We start from the raw sequence: 18,517 nt of genomic DNA on the forward strand, positions 1-18,517 counted from the left end.
TGTGTATTTGTGGTTTGTGTGTTTGTTTGTGTGTGTGTGTGTGTGTGTGTGTGTTTGTATTGAATCTTTCTTTCCTATAGAATGCTTGAAACTGCTGCTGAGTTCGGGTGCATCTGCTGATGCTTCTGCTGAAAATGGATTTACCTCCTTACACATTGCTGCTGCAAATGGCCACCATGGGTGAGCAGATCTCCCTGCTGCTGCTCCATACAAAGCATACAGCTCCAGGGTTCCTGGTTTGAATTTGTCTTGGGTTAATCTCTTTATGGCGTTTGGCTTATTCTCCCTGTGTCTGTTTGAGTTTCCTCCACCTCCCCATGCCAAAGTAGTTATTTAAGTTACTGCAGCCTTTCTGTCAACGCCAGCCATTCTGGCCATTGTCCTCTGACCTCTCTTGTCAACATGGCATTTCTGCTCGCTGAATGTTTCTGTTTTTTTTTTTTGTTGTTGTTGTTGTTTTCACACTGTGTCAACTCTGAGCATGAAAAACACCAGAAGATACCAATGAGGCTCAGCTACTCAAGGCAGCCTGTTTGGAACCATCAAACATGTTACAAGTCAATGTCCTTTTTTTTAAACATCCTAATTTAAGATTTAAACATTAACTGAAACTATTGACCTGTGTCTGCATGCTTTTATATACTGGATTCATCCATCATAATTGCCTGGTTTAGCATAATTGCATGAATGTGAGTGTTTGTTCTGTGTTTGATTTGATTCTCAGTGATCGTTCCTGCAATCTATATAGTCTCCTATATATAAAAAGTGGCACAGATCTATATATACATTTGTTCATTGATCTTCAACAACTATCTTATCCTAGTCTGGGGATACTGAATCTGGAGCATAATATATTTACATCATATTATCATTATACTACACTGTCCAACATAGTGGATGGAAATAAATTGTCATATTTTGTGTAAGGGAAAACTCAAAGAACTGTTGTCACAATGAATTCAGCAAACTTGTTTTAATATCCAATGAATGCTGTTTCCACTCTCTGCTGATCACAAGTCAGGCTTGTCCTTCTGTGTTATAAATACAGACAGGCATGACACAACACTGGCAAATTACTATCATGCCTTGGTGTACTTGTGCTCTGCTCTTAGATCCTAACTTGATCTATTTATTTCAAAGTGAAACTAGATTAGATGCAGCCATCATTGCAACCAAATGCATACTTACAGGTGTGTGAGAGCTCTGCTGGAACATGGCACGGAGGTGGAGCGTGAGTGTGTAGGGGGTCAGACTGCACTGATCCTGGCCACTGAGCATGGCAGCACAGAGTGTGTGAGAGCCCTGCTGGATGCTGGAGCAAACCGTTCACACATTACTGCTGTGAGTCTATTTATGACGCACTGAGAAGCAGGGTTTCAATAGTATTTGTTCCTGTAGTGACCATAATTGAGGGTCATTGTAGAATATATTGTAGAATGTGCTTTATGTTTTATTAGAACTTAATTATGCCCTTGATGCAGTCTCTTGGCTAATGTGTTCTTATGTTTATCTCTGTCAGATAAGTACTGTTGTTGTTGTTTTTAGTTTGCGTGCTTTGCATGTGTTTTGAGTCAGCATGATTTATTTGAGTATTTGTTCCAGTCCATGTACTACAATACTTTGCCTTTATCGGTGGGTTTCTTGCACACAGGTTAGCTGCTCTGCACTTCACGCAGCAGTGAGCTCGGGTCATGTGGATGCACTGAAGCTTCTGCTCTATCATCCGTCTCCTCATGTTGAGACGGGTGGCTCAGCGGACAGCATAGGTGCCCAGCAAACACACCCCAGACCAGTCATGACCCAACATACCCTCAACCTTGCCAACCAGGATGGGTGGACTGCTGCCCACATTGCTGCATCCAGAGGCTACAAGGTGATGGAAGTTTACATATACAGTAATACCTCGAGATACGAGCTTAATTCGTTCCGTGACCTTGCTCGTATCTCAAATTGCCCATATCTCACAGCAATTTTCTCCATTTAAATTAATTGAAATCCCATTAATTCGTTCCAGCTCACAAAAAAGTCTACTCCAGTTGTTTTGTTTGTGTTTTGAATATGAAAAATGTACAGTACCTGTATTTATAAATGATGATTTACAAATATTGTATAAAAACATACAGTAATAAAAGAGAATATTAAAAAAAGAAACTTTACGGAAGATGCGCACGGTGGTTGAGGGAGGAGTAAACAGGTGGAGGAGTTAGGAGGAATTACACCTTCACTTTCGTTCACGTACTTGCACTCTTAATGCTACTTTACACTTAAATGGAGCTTAACTAAACTTCACTAAAATTAACGAACTTAACTGAAATTCTGTCAGGACTACTTTGTCAAATGAGAATTTATTAGATGATACCATACAGTTAGTGTTGGCGGTATGGTTCTGTTCTGGGCAAGAATCCACACACCAATCTGTGCGCATGCATGGACAGAGCGGGGAGAGCAACAACTAGAAAATAGAATAGTCTAACATTTTCTGTTTTCTTTACATTAATTTTGCAAAATTTTACAAAATTTTCACTTGTTTTTGCTTTTTTGTAACTTTTTCCTCACTAACATCTGCCAGTCGTTTTAATAAAAACCATATCAGATGCGGTGTAGTTCAAATTTTTTAAAGGATCCAACACTCAAAACGGATTCAAAAATTACGGATCCGCAGATGGTCGGCACCTCACACAGCCCCTTTGCGACTCTCCATACGAAATGCATGACTTCCAGTTTATCGGCCATCGTTTGTCATGTGCAGTGAAAAGACGGCTTTAACCGAGTGAGACACGGGAAGCTGAGGCGGGGGAAACAGAGCACACGTGGCTCAGATGCTCGTATCTCAAGGCAAAAATTTGGTCGAATCACAGCTCGTATCTCAAAAAATTCATATGTCAAAGACTCGTATCTCGAGGTATCACTGTACTGTACTCACAGTAACTCTGCTACTCTGTTGCTTGAGGCTTCCATTGTGTCTCTATAGTAATCTAAAAATGAGTGATATTTTAAAAGAAAAACTAATATATAGTATTATAAGGTTCTGGGCAACCATAAGTTCAATACACAATGACAGATTCTGTAGATACATTAGTCGGTTTTTAGATCACAAGAGGATTCAAATGGCCATACAGGGCCACCATTTCTTTCTTTAATTTGTCACCTGTCTGTAATTCAACTGTCACAGTTAAATTGTCACTTTCACATGTATATATATCTCCCTGATGTACTTTCAGAAATGCCTGGAAGTATTGTGCAGCCACAGCCAACAGGACATTGAGAAGCGGGACAAATGCAACCGCACTATACATGATGTGGCTACAGATGACTGCAAAGACCTGCTGGAAAACCTGGGTGAGTGTGTGTGTGTGTGTGTGTGTCTGGGATGTGTGTGTTTGTGTATATTTGGGCATTTATGTTGTTAGTTCTTCAAAATAAGCCATATTTACACTTCAATGACATCACTTACAGAGAACATCTCCGGTGCATGTCCATATGCTTCATTAGCCCAATAGTGGATGATTGGCTTTAAGTAGCCTTCACACAGAACAGAATTCTCTTTTTGTATCCAATTTGAATGTTGTTCAAATTTAAAATATTCATTGGTGAAGAAAATATCTGAGTGCCCATGTCATGTTTTACTACCTTAAGCTAGTCTATCAAATCAATCATCTCTTAAACATTTGGAAAAAATGGTACGATGGCTTAATGGTTAGCAATTTTGCCTCACACCTCTGGGGTTGGTGGTTCAATTCTCACTTCTACCCTTTGTGCATGGAATTTGCTGAAATGGCAATCTTTTATTCAGTGCTCTTCTCTAGAATGCCTCAGCACTGAGCATATTTATTGGGGAAAAAAGACCTCTGGGATTTGGCCTACAGTATGTGTAGAAGGAGCATAAAAAAAAAACAACTAATTGCTCATTTTAGATGGCAGGTCACCTTCTATAGATTTTGTAATATGTTATAGTATAGTGCTGTTAGTGTTCCAGTGGCAGAATATATGCTCATTAATGTGCAAATGTATTAGCAAGTCAAATCCTTGGATGCAAATTTTAAGCTGTAAACCAACATAATTGTAGTCAACCACGCAGCACTGTGGGACTTAACAATTTGAGAATCGTAATGATCAGCTAACTCTCTAGGACTCCTGAAGCTCTTGACTAAGCTGCATTAAAGGTTTTGTATATTACAAAACGAACCCTGTTTGGGATGTGGTAGCCTAGTGCTTGTGTTGTTGGATTACCAATCGGAAGGTTGTGAGTTTGAGTCCCAGGTTCACCAAGCTGCCAATGCTGGGACCCTGAGCAAGGCACCTAAACACTCAATTGCTCAGTTGTATAAAATGAGATAAAAATGTTAGTTGCTCTGGAAAAGGGTGTCGGCTAAACATTGTAAATGTATATAAGGTTTAAAGTAATCCTTGGTAAACCCCTTCTCTTAATACCGCTTGCTTCATGATGCCCACTCTGTCAGACTGCTACAGGGTGGTGGTGCAGGTGTACATGGGCTCACATGAGCACCTGTGTCCTGTCGATCTCTTGGAGGATGGCACTACTATTGGCACTGCTAGCATCCAGCGTTGCACCAGCTGGACAGAGTTATGGCGAATCCTGAGTCACCTGCTAACTTATCACCTGCACCTGGTGTGTGGGAGTTGGGAGCTGCAGGAGGGACTGAGAGGAGCAGACATACTTCTGGGTATTTCCTCAGACAGTGTGGCCTCAGTGAAGATAGGTGAGCTACAGAAATCACCATGTTATCTGTAAACCAAAAGCATCTCTTGTGTTGTGTCTAGTCTAGTATTGTAAGCAGCAACTGTTTCCAAAAAATGTTTTTGGTTGTTGTTGTTTATTGTTATTTATTAAGAGTATTTTTGACTTGCATAACAGAAATAGGAACTTTTGCAAATACAGTTGGACTTTTCAAAGAACAAATTATCTCTACACAAACTTTCCAATCATTATTTAAATTCTAAGATCAAGCAACGATGTGAAATATGAAAAACTTTCTAAACCTTTCTAAATCAATATTTTCCTTTTAATAATGCTTCTAGACTCTTTTCTGTTCTCTGAAGAGTTTTGGAAGCTTGACAGATTGTCCGGCTCACCCTGCCCATTGCTTTTCATGTATCAATTACTACACTTCCAAATGTCATACACATATACAAAAAAATAGCTTATTTTGCAAGCTACACCATTGTTAATTTTATGCCCATTGTTCAATTGTAAACATAGAGATCTATTTAACTATTTAACTTTTTAAAAACCTTCTAGGTTCACGACGTATGTTGACCTTTGTTATAATTGCAACTGCTGTGATAGTGATACATGAATAGATATTATATTGCATGATGGACTATGTAGTTAAAGCTGGTTTATTGTTGTGCATGTGTGTGTGTGTGTGTGTGTGTGTGTGTGTGTGTGTGTGTGTGTGTGTGTGTGTGTGTGTGTGTGTGTGTGTGTGTGTGTGTGTGTGTGTGTGTGCATGCGTGTGTGTGTGTGTACTCACTTGCAAAATAAACAAAAACATTTGCCCTTCCAAGCATGTACACTTTTAATATAATTAGCCCCACACAGGCTGACACAGCCTTTAAAATGGCTCTGTTCCCTGGATGTTATCCAAAGTCACTCTGGGCCAAGTAGGGAAAGAGTTGGCATTAAGGACTAATTGAGCTTGGCTTGGCCTTATTGTTGTCATGCATGGCTTCTGAAAATAAACCAAGATCCTCACCCACCTCTTTCATCTGGCCTTCTATATCTTGTTTGTCTTGTTTTTGTTTTCCAGATTTCAGTTCCTCATATTTAGGTTGTTTATAGGCAGGGGGTTTAGTTTATGTTCACTGAATAAGGAGCCCTCCGGAATCAGTCAATATCGGTTCTTTAAAAATGTAAAAATATTTACATATATAATAATATTTGAATTTATTATATGAAAATAACATTTATATATGTGGATATGGGTTTATTCTTGAGAGAAGAAATTCTGAACAGTCAGCTGGTGCAGATTAGAAATATGCAGCACTGTTGTCTCTGTCAACATACTGAAAGCTCAGCAGTCACTGAGAATTACATTTCCATGTTGCCTATTGCACATCTACCTTTTAATGCATGCTTTGTGTGCACTGCAGGTTCTGCTGTCTGGCTCCCTGGGCAGGAGCTGACGCAGTCCCCTTGGGACATGATCCGTAAGCGATTGAGCCAGCGGATTTCTATCCACCTCAAAGGTACGTAGTGCAAAACACATTTTAATCGAAAGCTTTACATTTTCAGTCTCAACCTGATATTGATTTCTCTATTGAGTAGTGCTATATTGTTGGATGGTCAGAAAATATAGGGCTTGAAAGATGTAAAAGTTCTTGTAAATGTAGTTGTCTACATCAATATACTGAATACTGGATATGAGCTCAAAGTGCAGACATGAATTTGAGGATATATAATTTAGGTCTAGAGTTCTAGACTGATTTGTTGCTGATTACACTCAAGTCTAAAGAGCTGGTACTTCCAGTGAATCAAGCCATCATTTGGCTAATAAAAATCTAAACAAATGTATGGTAGGAACATTAGGATTGACTAAATCAACTATTTGGTTCAGAAGGACTGCAGACCATGTAAAACCACACCAGTGGATGAAAATAGATTTCTTTCCCTAATGAAGGAATCCCATTAACAACAGTTTGCCAGATCAAGTACTCCCTCCAGGATTTAGGCTTATCTGTGTCAAAATAAACAATAAACAGATGTCTTCACCAGAGTAAATAAAGCATCTATTAATTAAAGAATTATAACTAATAATTACTAAAGATTTATTCAGGTTATCCCTAGACATGCCTCCAAGGCACACACCAAGACTCCAGAATGTTCTGTCATTAAGTACATTAAGGCAGTCTAGTCAAGTGTTTCATCATACAATCTCTCCCAGATCCTTGGCATGCTGATTTACAGATCTGTCCTTCTTTTCCCTTTGTATCAGGTCTGTCAGAGCGTGCTCTGGATGAGACGACCTATGACTCGTTAATCCCGCTCCCGCTGCTGCAGAATTATGTGCGCCTGGTATGCTGCATTTTACACACACAGATTTAGTAGAAAACGTTCCTTATCTAAAGCTAGGGGTCCTGTTTTTAGATATGGACTCATCTCCCTGTCACACATACACACACACACACACACACACACAGCAAAGTATAGCCTGGGCAAATGACTATTTAATCTAGGCAACATTTTCATTCATTCAATTGAACTCAAAACGTCTTTTTTGCCTACTGTCTTTGTTTAGGTTGAACAATATCGTAATGTTATTTTTCATGGACTGGAGGGAAGTTTTCAGGAGTACATCGCCAACCAGATTGCTAACCACATCAAGGTAGGAGAAAGAACAAAAGTATGCTGATTTTTAAAGGGAATTATTTAATAAATACGTATATCTAGCGTTAATTTACATCTAAAACTGTGATATTAATTTATGTTGCTTATAATGGATTACAAACAGGCATCAAATAAAAGTAAAGAACAACAAAGTTTCTTAGTTAGATATTAGGCAACATTTCTGTGCTTGCTGAAGTCCTGGACCTCCTGGATTTTATCCTGCAAGACCTTGACATCGGCATTGTCATTCAACTAAAGAACAGTTGTTTTTCTGTTTTTTTTAATATACATGTGACACTGCTCAGGTATGACAGTTACTGAATGGGAGTTTCAGATCAACATATTTCAAACCCTAATTACCTGATATCTTTTCCATAAATCTGTGTTGCTTTAGTCAGACTTTGTGGCTTTAGTACATGCCATCTGAGGCTAAATAATGAATTCTCTTTCAGAGACCTCTCCTTTATGCCATCCTGATCCAAAATTGAGGTCAACTGGCGGCTCAGCATTTTAATACATACCACAGAGCACAATAGCTTGTTAGTTGTTTTACAGAATCAAACAGTACCTCTGACTGGAAGTATTTGCACTTGATCTGTTACTCCAATCTGTTATTCAGTTGTTGTTGTTGTTGTTGTTGTTTTTGCTTATGTTTGTGTACACACTGCTCAGCACAGACAAGAGGCCATGGGGATCGGCTGTGATGTCATCCGTGTGGAGATAGCTGAGGGTCAGTCTAAAGATCACCTGTTGGAGACCTTCATCAATTGTGGTAGGATCTTCTTTTTAACGCTGTTGCATTTATTAGTATTATATTTAATATACATTTACTGTATAAGAATCAGGTTGTTTTTGTTGTATATAAAATCAAACCAGAGTAATTTGTTGTGATTTGTCAGGATTCCTGGTGTGTGTTCAGGAGCCTGTGGTAGGCCGATGTGTGGTGGTGGTGCTAGAGGGGCTGGAGAGAGCTCACTCCCTTAGCCACATGCTGGAGAATCTATGTGAGGCACTGGAGAACCGAGGCTCACTCTGCTCACTCTCTCTAAACCATGGTGAGACTGCAAGAGATGAAACATTGCTTTAACTCTCTTCTTCTGTGTATTATTCAGGAGTGTTCTGTCTCAGAATATCTTTATAGCAACCATTTAAATTTAATTTTTAAACATATTAAGTCTCGGCCATTATGAAAGTAAATTTTTTTGTCAAAGATTATTAGCAATGCAAGCGCCAGTTGATGCCATACATGCAAGTGGTTCTAAAAATTAAATTTGAGTATATTTTATGTTTTGTTATAATCACAGGATATGTTGACTAGAATCTTTATTGTGCCTCAGTTACGTAAGACATTTCTGACTCACCATCTTTTGGCCCGTAGGTGTGGAGCGATTGTACTACTTCCAAGAGGGCAGTTTTTTAATCGGCACTCTGGCCAAGCCAAGGCTGCAGGGTGCTGAGTTGCGACTGCAGCAACACTTCCGCTGGGTGCAACTGCGCTGGGACACCGAGCCGCTCAGCAGCATGTTGGGACGCCACCTCCGCAGGAAATTTCTCCACAAGGTCAGCCCTCATTTTTGTAGTCTTAATTTTATCAACTGTTGTTTGTAATTGTGTCCATTATGAAGAACTGTTCATTTTAATCAGGTAGGATATCTAGCTGTACTGTGTGCTACAATAAATACAAAAACCGCTGAAAACAATAGAGGTAATAACACAGGCTAATTCACTCATTGTTGGTAGCAATTGTTAGGAACATCTAAGACTTTCTTTTGAATTTTTCTTCCATTTTAACATATTTGTGGTGGTTGCAGTCTCAGGGCCAACCCTGGACCCCTGATGAGCCTGTGCACAGAACACTGTCCTGGGTATGTTCAGTCTGGCAGCAGCTCAACAGCTGCCTCTCTCACCTAGGAACCCCTGAGGTCCTGCTTGGCCCTTATGTTTTTCTCTCATGTCCAGTTTTGCAGAGATATTCCATCATAAAGTGAGTGCATTTGATTTGCACAATTAAATTTTTTTCTTGTGGTCACAGTTCTATGTCCATGATGGCCTATGGTCTCTGTTGCACTGCTTGTGCTTCCTCGAAGGTGGTTGGCACGTCTTTGGAACGTGCTGGTGGTCCCACGCATTGAGGATGCTGTCGTCTCTAGGGTAACAGCCAAGCACTCTCCTTTGCAACGACGGTCTCCTAGCAACAAAAGCCTAAGTCCAGGGCAGAGGGCGGTAGTGCGAGCAGCTCTCAACATTGTCCTGAATAAAGCTGTGCTGCACAGCTGCCCACTAGACAGATCAGGTACAGTACCAAGCCTTGTTATACACGCTGTTTCACACCATGTCCTCATGTGCTGCAATGTCAGCTACAGTAACACATTTTGTATCGAACTTCTAGTAAGTTTGTGTGTATTTGTCACAAGCAAATGCAGAATTCCCACCATATTACATTTCCGTAGCACAGATTTTTTTTTTTGTATTAGCAAGTTGCTTAATGTCTTATTTAAGCTAATTAAACTAAATTACATTTTGTAGAGTGAGAGTTTAACGCTTATAAGGTCACATGATTCATATTAGAGATTCTCTCTATATGTATTATACAATCTCAGTCTTCTTGTAGGTTACAAACATTTTTAGAAGCTATTTGGTTATCAAGAATACTGCTTTTCCTGTGTAGTATGTTATTGTGACCGATATGCTAATGCACTCAGAGAATTTTACTTTTGCCTCTTTCTGTATATAATGTCATTCAGAGATCAACCAGCTTTTGCCAGAGTTCCGTGGTGGATGTTTTCCACTCTCCTCCATTAGCTACTCCTACAGGAAAGGTGGGCGAAAAGGGCGTGATAGTGCTGCGTGGAGACGATCCAACACCAGTCCAAGAAAAAAATCAAGTCCTGCATCCGGAATAGGATCTAACAGTTCAGTCGAAGAAGGTCAGAGAAAATCTGTTGTCAACTCCTTCAGGTGTTATGTCATATTAAGGACTGAACAACAACACTGAGGGTTTTTTTTTTTTATCATTTACTACATATTAGTCAATTATAGTAACACTTTTTAATCTTTTTTTTCTTTAGGGTCTGTGTCCAATTCAGACACTTATCTAATGACAAATGCCAATCATCCCAGGTTTGTTTCTCTGCTGTATCACCAGCAGAGGGCAGTGTTCATTCACTCTCACACGTATTTCTGGTTATTTGGATTCATGTGACTTTTGATTGTGTATCACCAGAGTCAGTGTCGGGGATTCGGCTGGTTTTACTCTTTACTCTGATGATGAGAGCGACCTGATCAGGGAACTCCAGACTTTGTGCTCCAGCAAATCTGAGCCAGATATAAGCAAGGTATTTCATCATATCATTAAGTACATTGGTGGTATACAGTGTCCTGCAGTTGCTTCAGTTTTTTAGTTGCTTCGGTTCTGACCAAAACACTTTGCTGGTAAAACAGCATTTTCCTATTAACTAACATCATAGAAATCTTGTAACATTTAGCATTGTGAAACACTATAAATCCACATTATGTAGATATCTATTAAAGTTTTGTGTTATTCTTTGCAGATCACTGTGTCTCAAGAGGACTTTATTATGCTCCCTTGCACAAGTCGTGATACACTTCAGAGAAAGGTGGAGAACAGTTACTCTGAACTCCAAGCACAAGCCAGAAGAGAACACAGCAGTTTGGAGATTACCCAGCATCCAGTGCAGCAGGTAAAACCAGCATGACTCTACAGAATGAACAGATAATTGCCCAAGAACTCGGTGTGTTTTACTGATTAAACCCCTCTGATTCCATTCATCAGCTAACAACCTAGTACTTCATAAGTTCATTAGTGAGCATGGTTCCCAGAGGAACTTAATCCAGATTATTAAAACCTGCAGTACTGATGAGGTCAGACAACATACCACTTTTACTGTTGCCATTTAAAATGTACATAAAAGCACTGTTGCATGTTATACTTGTGCTCTCTCTCTCTCTCTCTGTCTCTCTCTCTGTCTCTCTCGCTCTCTCACTCTCTTTGTCTCTATCTCTTTCTGCCTCTCTCTCTCTCTCTGTCTCTCTCGCTCTCTCACTCTCTTTGTCTCTATCTCTTTCTGCCTCTCTCTTGCTCTCTCTGTCTCTCTCTCTCTCTTGCTCTCTCTGTCTCTGTCTCTCTCTCTTTTTCCCTCGGTATAGGTTTACAAGTAGCACATACTCTTAATTTAAATCTAACTAGCATGACAGTGTGCAGCATGATGCAGCAATGTCATGTTCATCTGTACATTTGATAGCCTTCATGATGAAAAATGTTGCAATAGTATGAAGAGGAATCCTGACCGATGGGCTTGAAATCCAACCTAGATTTTTGAGGGAGTCATAAGGGATGAGAATCTTTAAATTAAGGAAATTGATCAGGTAAAATAAAATCCAAGAAGAAGAAAATGTGGTAGTTTGAAAAAATCAGGAGTGAGGTAACCATCCTTTCATCTCTGTCACATTTAAACAGATTGTAGCTACCATTGAAATGATCTGATTATATTAGCTATGAGCCAGTATTATGCTGTGTGTGTGTGTGTGTGTGTGTGTGTGTGTGTGTGTGTGTGTGTGTGTGTGTGTGTGTGTGTGTGTGTGTGTGTGTGTGTGTGTGTTTAGTTCTGTTTAATATGTGATTAAATACGTGGATTGTTGACAGATTAACAGCAGTCACTCAGAAAATGTCCACACGTCCCCACGCCGAGTTGCCAGGCCCAAATCTCAGCTGCCGATCCCCAGCAGCAAGGGCCATCAGCAGACCCCCAGCAGCTCCAACCGATCCACCTATACCTCCACTTCCACTAGCAGCAGCAGCAGCAGCATCCGTCTCTCTCAAACACACAGCAGCAGATCCCACATGAGCAGCAGAACAAGGCAGACCCAAACTAACAACAGAAACAAACACCCAGAAGAGGAGATCTGGATCCTTAACTCTAACGTACACAAAAACTACAATAATCGTGAATAGACTCCCTTTTCCAACCCTATATCTCTGTAAACTTCCTTCAAACTGTGTTACTGACAGCTTTTTAATATTTATAATAAATGTTGTCATTACTTGTTACACTATATTACCTTATGTACTTTGGGACCATAGTTTTATTATATTTCAATGTTGAAGTATCAAGTTTGAAAGGGAAAAAAAGAAAACTTATCTTAGAAGAATAATAAAAGAAGTGCTTTGTGAGCTTTTAGGTAATCAAAGGAAAAAAAATGTGTTTCTTCTTTTGCCAATAAGAATTTTCAGATTTCAGATTCAGTATTTTATGTTTAAATAGTTGCAAGATTGGTTCTACATATTGTTAAATTAATCAGGGTTTTACCAAATATGTGTAAATAAAAAATAGGAACTTAAATGTTATATATAAACTAGTGGTTGTGGTGATGCGCTTGTATATTGAAGAGCTTAAAAAACTGTACATAGTGTTTCTAATATAATGTTTTGGTCAATTTTTCCTCACTTGTTTCAAAGTGAACTGAATGTGGCAATAAGTAACGTCAGTGCAACACAAGTCCTTTTCTTTTGTCTGTAAAGCCATAATGAGTAGTTTTAGTTGCCCATGGAATGTGTGCTGAGTCAGGACTTGATTAAACTTTGACCCGTGTGCAGAAGCCACTGTTGATGAATTTACTATGAATTTTTGATTTGTTCTTCTTAATTAAACACTTAGGATAATCAAGTATACTTTTAAACTCAATTTTGTTCATATGTACAGAAGAGATTAAAGTCAACCACTGATGGTGAATTGTGAGATAGGTGTCTGATGAGGTTCACAGAATTGTCCTGTTTCCTCAAGCACAACGATTAAAGACGCACTGTTACCCTGACCAGTAACGCAAGCTGTTGATTTTATTTACATTCACACATTCACGTCTGTAATCCAGGTAAAGTGGGCAAAAATAAAAACAGAAATGACCTCGACTATGTATTGTGTCACATGGATTTAAATCAGATCATTTCTGAAGCTCTTTCCATCTAGACATGCAGTGGAGCACTTGGATGCATGTGATGGAGCATTGTCCTTTATGAAGTTCATGATTTTTTTTGAATGTTCATAAGTTTTTTGAACAGATTGGGGAGCTTAATTTCAGTCATCTACAACATGAGAAAGTCCAACTAGCTCATATCCCACCTTGCTGGTGCCAGACTTGAACTGCTGCCCAATGTCCATTCCTATAAGTACTAGTGACTTCAGGAGACTCCAGGTGTGTGTGTGAGTGTGAGTGTGTGTGTGTGTGTGTGTGTGTGTGTGTGTGTGTGTGTGTGTGTGTGTGTGTGTGTGTGTGTGTATATTGCCCTCCCCGTGAAGCAATTAACGATAACCCGAAAATGTTTTCGTCTGAGCGTTCTTGAAAAACATTTTGAATGTAAAATTTGACACAAGAAATGTACAATTCATTATCTCTTGAAAAAATAAATTTTTCATGTTTATTTTTTCCACAAAGTTAGCATCACTGGTAGTGTAATAAAAACCACTGTACTGACATTTTGCTTTTCCTTTCAGGCCACATTTGTTAGCAGTTAAATAAAAATTCATCACTATATAAAAACATTAAATCGTTGTCTTACAAAATCACATTTTGCAGTGAAGGTTTTTTACAGGAACAAGTTTGATGCTTATGGACTGATAATTCAATAAATAAGTTGAGAAAATTTACAACTGTTTGTTCTAAAACATGATCTGTGAAGGCCACCAAGAGGAACATGATAAAAAAAAATTATAATTCACTTTCTCGTCTTGCTGTCTCCTGCTATAAAAGTCTGTAAATGAAGTACCGTAAATTATATTCATTGCAGATATAAAAAGATGTTCATTTGTTGTACCACAATTGTATTCCAAATCAACACACATTCAAAATGAGTGTGTAAAAAAGAGGACATATTGTACCGGACATAAGTCCTAAGTTAGACAGACAGAGCTCATGAAGGCTCATGCCTGGGGCTTAAAGTCGAGTATCCTGGATGTCGTCCTCGGTCTCCTCCTGCAGGGTGAGTGTGACGGAGCTCAGTTTGGGCTGTGGCACACGCATGCTAGAGTTGCGGCGTGGGAAGAGTTTGAGGCGCTCAGCTGGACTCATGGCCTGTTTCAGCTGGCTGGTCTCATTCAGCAGGCGCTGGATTGACTCATAAGTCTTTACCTTGCCCTGCTCCATCATCTATAACAAAAAGGTGAATATAAATAAAAAGAAATCATTAATATCACTGTCATTATCTGTAAAGTTAATTTCCAACATGACTTTAAATATAGCTGGTATAAAAACAATGACAGTCTGTCCATAACAGATTGACATTATAATAGCATAAATATAACTGTTTATATTTACAGTATTAAGTTGTCATAATAGTGTAGACATATACCGTCTGAGCTATACTAATAGTATTCTTTAAAGGTATAATATCCTAATAGGATAAGAGGAAAGGTTTATTTAGCACAGATAGTATGATAGTGTGCCTCATATTAGTGTACATCTGGACTCCTATCCCTTGGGTCCCAGATAAAGTCATGGGTGTGGGTACATACATAAACCTAGATGCTACCTACTGCAGTTCAACTTCAAGTCATGATGGAACAAAGCTGGTATAAAACCCAGCAAATAATAACTGAAAGCACAAATAATGGCACTGTCCCAGTTTATCTAAGTGGAATTAAATTATTTTGTATTACACCAAACATTAGACAGTATTGAAACATAGTCCCATACTTGGAAGATGTGTATTATATGTACATATAGACTACTATATGTATAAGAAATCACTTCTTTTGCAATTCTGAATGGTTGATCAATGTATACTGCTTCATTTATATATTGTATGACCAAAATCATGTGAACACCTGATCATTACACTAATATAGGAGTCTTCCCCAAACTGTTGCCATTACTTTGGAAGTACACAATTGTCTAGATTGCTTTAACATCAAGATGTCCTTTCACATCATGACAATATCCCTGTGCACAAAGAAAGGTTTAACCCATTACAGTTTATAATAGGATGTTCAGCAAGCACATAGCATACAGTTCTTCCTGTATAGTTTAGCATCTCAACAATCTAGGAATGAGGGTTAAGAATGGCAACACATAGAAGTAAAGCTCAAGAGCATAGGGAAAGAGAGGCAGGGCAACGCTCCTATGACTGAATAGATTTTCATGTTGTCCTAATGCTAGCTCGTCTCCCTCCTTGACAACTACCAACCCTAGTAAGTGGGAAACATCATAACCACATTAGCTATGAAAGATTTTTGTAGAAGATTTATGTAGATAAATGTCCCGCTGCCAGTTATGACATATTGCCCTGTATTGAAGGGTATTCAAACTATACTACTACTATACTACATATACTATATGTGAACTGTTTGTTGAAATGAAAGCCTGTCAAATTGTCACTAAAATAAGTGAGTAGCCTATCTAGTGAGTAGTCATTGTTGCCGTCTCAGTATTTGCATATAGTAATGTGAGCTTTAGAACTGTGAACTCAGGCAGCAGTACTACAATGGGTGTAAATGACCTGGAAGCAGTGTTTTTATTCTAGCGCTAGGTTATGTTAAGCAGGTTTAGACAATACTACATAACATGGCTACTAGCTTCCTGGCTGTTTACGATGTATTAATTCAATTCAATTCAAGTTTATTTGTATAGCGCTTTTTACAATTGACATCTTTACATTAGCTTTACACAACATAAACATAGAACAAAAGGTTAATATAAAGAATAATATAAAGATTAATAGAATGCAAAATTCAAGATTAATATTAGATAGATTTAGTTCACAATGTGTATGCATTTATCCCCAATGAGCAAGTCTGAGGTGACACAGGCAGCAGTAGCAAGAAAGAAACCTTGAGAGGAACCAGACTCAAGGGGATCCCATCCTCATATGGGTGACACTGGAGTAGTTAAGAGTAGTCATGTAGGAGTTTAACATCAGCAGAGCCCAGATGTACATGTGATTATTTCTCTCTCAACATGCATTTACATTTGAGCCAACTTATTTCCAATGTGCCCAAATTTCCACTAGTTAACCTCAGTTAAATAATTTCAAATATCAATATTATAAAAAAAAATATATAAATGTTATATCACATCTTACTATTTATGAATTCTAATAATGTAATAAAGTAATGCTGATAACAATATGACTGCATGTATACAGTAAATAAGCTTTGCTGGTTTGATTACTGACATAGTACAGAAGCTATATTTTGTATTACAATTATACAATTATATTACAATGAGTTCTTCATTTATTTTGTTTACTTCAAAGCAAATTACTGTTCTTAGTGTACGTTGGTTTGTGCTGTAGTAGAACAGCTTGTGTGGGTTTTTCCATATTTTACAGGTTCAATTGTCAGAGACACTAAAAGGTTGACTGATTTACCCCAAAAGGTATTGATTGATTTACTGTGACAGTAGTTCTGATTGTAATGTTTATAACATGTTAATATGCTCATTCTTATCATTTCTATAGTCTGAACTCAAAAAGGGAACTAGTTTTTTTATTTTTTATTTCATTAAGTCAAGCGGTGCAGTTTTTCTAAACAGAACAGGACTTTGTGGATTCTGCCTTTATTTAACATGACAAGTTGTGTATTTATAGCATGCTATAATATGTTATGGCCGACAGTAACTTTAGAGTAAATTTAACATTAAATGAAATTACAATTTTTCTTTAAATAAAGAAAGAGAGGAAAAAACACATGAGAAGCGCTGACATGGTAACAGGAACACTGCTTTAGTCCACCTTGTTGTTGTTTTATCAAGACATTATTTACAGAACAAAAAATCAACTTATTTTAGTTTTCTGTAGCTGCTTTGTATATACAGTAGGGGCCAGCATCAGTAGCATGGCTACTGGGCATCCTAATTGGTTTTAGCAGTTTAAGACAACAGTGAAATAAAAGTGATATCAGAATGCTTTACCAGGAAGGACTGGCACTCCAGTAGAGGTTCCACTTTGTGTTCACACAGTAAGATAGTGCAGGAGGAGAAGGACTGCCTTAGCGTCTTCTTCAGTACCTTCACAGTGCTAAAATCCATCACAATTACCAAAATACAACTCATTAGATACCATAATAAAGGCCATTGTAGTCATTTAATCTTAAATGTACGTTATATTATTTCATAGCTTCTAGTCTTCTGTGCACACTGTGCTACTGTTAAGCTGGTGGTTCACCTACATGGGGTCGAGGTGGGCACTGGGTTCATCCAGCAGCAAGATTCGGGCCCTACTGAGGATGGATCGAGCCAGACACAGCAACTGCTTGTGGCCGTTGCTCAGCACATGACCCCCGTATTCCAGCTGAAAATCTAGCTTATCTGGAAATTGCTCAATCACTGACTTAAGCCCCACCTAGAGAAAAAAATTATGAAAACTAATTAAAACTATCTCCACATGGGTAACAGCATAGCTTTTCTGACATTTCTCATTGCAAATAACTGTAGGCAATCCATTCATAACTTTATGAATTTCACACTTAAATCCAACAAAATCAGATACTTAATAAACAGTGTGCTTCATCGCTATTACATCTTTAAATCCAAACATCAAACGTGACGTGAATTTTGGTCAGTTGCTGTAAAATGTGTTTTCAAAATGCACTATGAACAAAATAATCATAGTGAGTGAAAATAAATGAGTGTGATTTACCTCCTCAACAACCCTCCACAGCTCCTTGTCCCCGTGGCAGCCATATGGGTCCAGGTTCATCCGAAATGTTCCAGTAAAGATGAAAACTTTCTGTAGCAACCCAGGAGTTACAAAGTCAAAATGAGAGGACTTCTGTAACTGTGTAAGTACAGTATAAATGTTTGTTATATCTAAGCCTTGAACATACCTGAGGCACCACACCAAAAGCCTTCCTCCATTTTTGAAGTGACATGTTATAGCAGGAGACGCCATCAATAGACATGTCTCCATCTGTGTAGGCCAGACGGAGGAGCGCATTGAACAGTGTGCTTTTCCCAGAACCTGTCCTGCCCAATATGCCCACCTAATTACCAAACATAAAATATCATTACATTTATACACAAGCTTGTTGGTGTATTCTCTTATAAAATAATAATAATAATCTTCACCATGCAATACTATTAATCTATGAAGATTACGACACTATATTTTATATACTATATATAGTATGAATGATTAACAGCCCAGGATAAACATATATG

General features: G+C 38.4%; 2 protein-coding genes across 2 annotated transcripts in view; one reads left to right on the plus strand and one right to left on the minus strand.

The window, feature by feature from the left end:
* The window catches only part of cttnbp2 (cortactin binding protein 2), a 38,148-nt gene extending 24,968 nt beyond the window's left edge, over window positions 1–13,180 (plus strand). Inside the window, exons 6-23 of the mRNA XM_027161270.2 lie at window positions 81–180; window positions 1,191–1,341; window positions 1,652–1,873; window positions 3,222–3,339; window positions 4,461–4,721; window positions 6,115–6,210; window positions 6,957–7,036; window positions 7,260–7,346; window positions 8,021–8,120; window positions 8,248–8,403; window positions 8,727–8,908; window positions 9,160–9,332; window positions 9,436–9,641; window positions 10,093–10,275; window positions 10,417–10,468; window positions 10,572–10,683; window positions 10,900–11,049; window positions 12,012–13,180. Of these exons, the coding sequence (XP_027017071.2) occupies window positions 81–180; window positions 1,191–1,341; window positions 1,652–1,873; window positions 3,222–3,339; window positions 4,461–4,721; window positions 6,115–6,210; window positions 6,957–7,036; window positions 7,260–7,346; window positions 8,021–8,120; window positions 8,248–8,403; window positions 8,727–8,908; window positions 9,160–9,332; window positions 9,436–9,641; window positions 10,093–10,275; window positions 10,417–10,468; window positions 10,572–10,683; window positions 10,900–11,049; window positions 12,012–12,320 (2,738 nt within the window). The 3' untranslated portion in view covers window positions 12,321–13,180. The remainder of the gene's footprint in view (window positions 1–80; window positions 181–1,190; window positions 1,342–1,651; window positions 1,874–3,221; window positions 3,340–4,460; window positions 4,722–6,114; window positions 6,211–6,956; window positions 7,037–7,259; window positions 7,347–8,020; window positions 8,121–8,247; window positions 8,404–8,726; window positions 8,909–9,159; window positions 9,333–9,435; window positions 9,642–10,092; window positions 10,276–10,416; window positions 10,469–10,571; window positions 10,684–10,899; window positions 11,050–12,011) is intronic.
* A 571-nt stretch (window positions 13,181–13,751) lies between these two features.
* The window catches only part of cftr (CF transmembrane conductance regulator), a 25,192-nt gene continuing 20,426 nt past the window's right edge, over window positions 13,752–18,517 (minus strand). Inside the window, exons 23-27 of the mRNA XM_027161273.2 lie at window positions 18,184–18,339; window positions 17,997–18,086; window positions 17,527–17,699; window positions 17,270–17,375; window positions 13,752–14,509 (exon numbers count right to left, since the gene is read on the minus strand). Of these exons, the coding sequence (XP_027017074.2) occupies window positions 14,297–14,509; window positions 17,270–17,375; window positions 17,527–17,699; window positions 17,997–18,086; window positions 18,184–18,339 (738 nt within the window). The 3' untranslated portion in view covers window positions 13,752–14,296. The remainder of the gene's footprint in view (window positions 14,510–17,269; window positions 17,376–17,526; window positions 17,700–17,996; window positions 18,087–18,183; window positions 18,340–18,517) is intronic.

Source organism: Tachysurus fulvidraco, chromosome 13 (genome assembly GCF_022655615.1).
Source record: "Tachysurus fulvidraco isolate hzauxx_2018 chromosome 13, HZAU_PFXX_2.0, whole genome shotgun sequence".
NCBI lineage: Eukaryota > Metazoa > Chordata > Actinopteri > Siluriformes > Bagridae > Tachysurus > Tachysurus fulvidraco.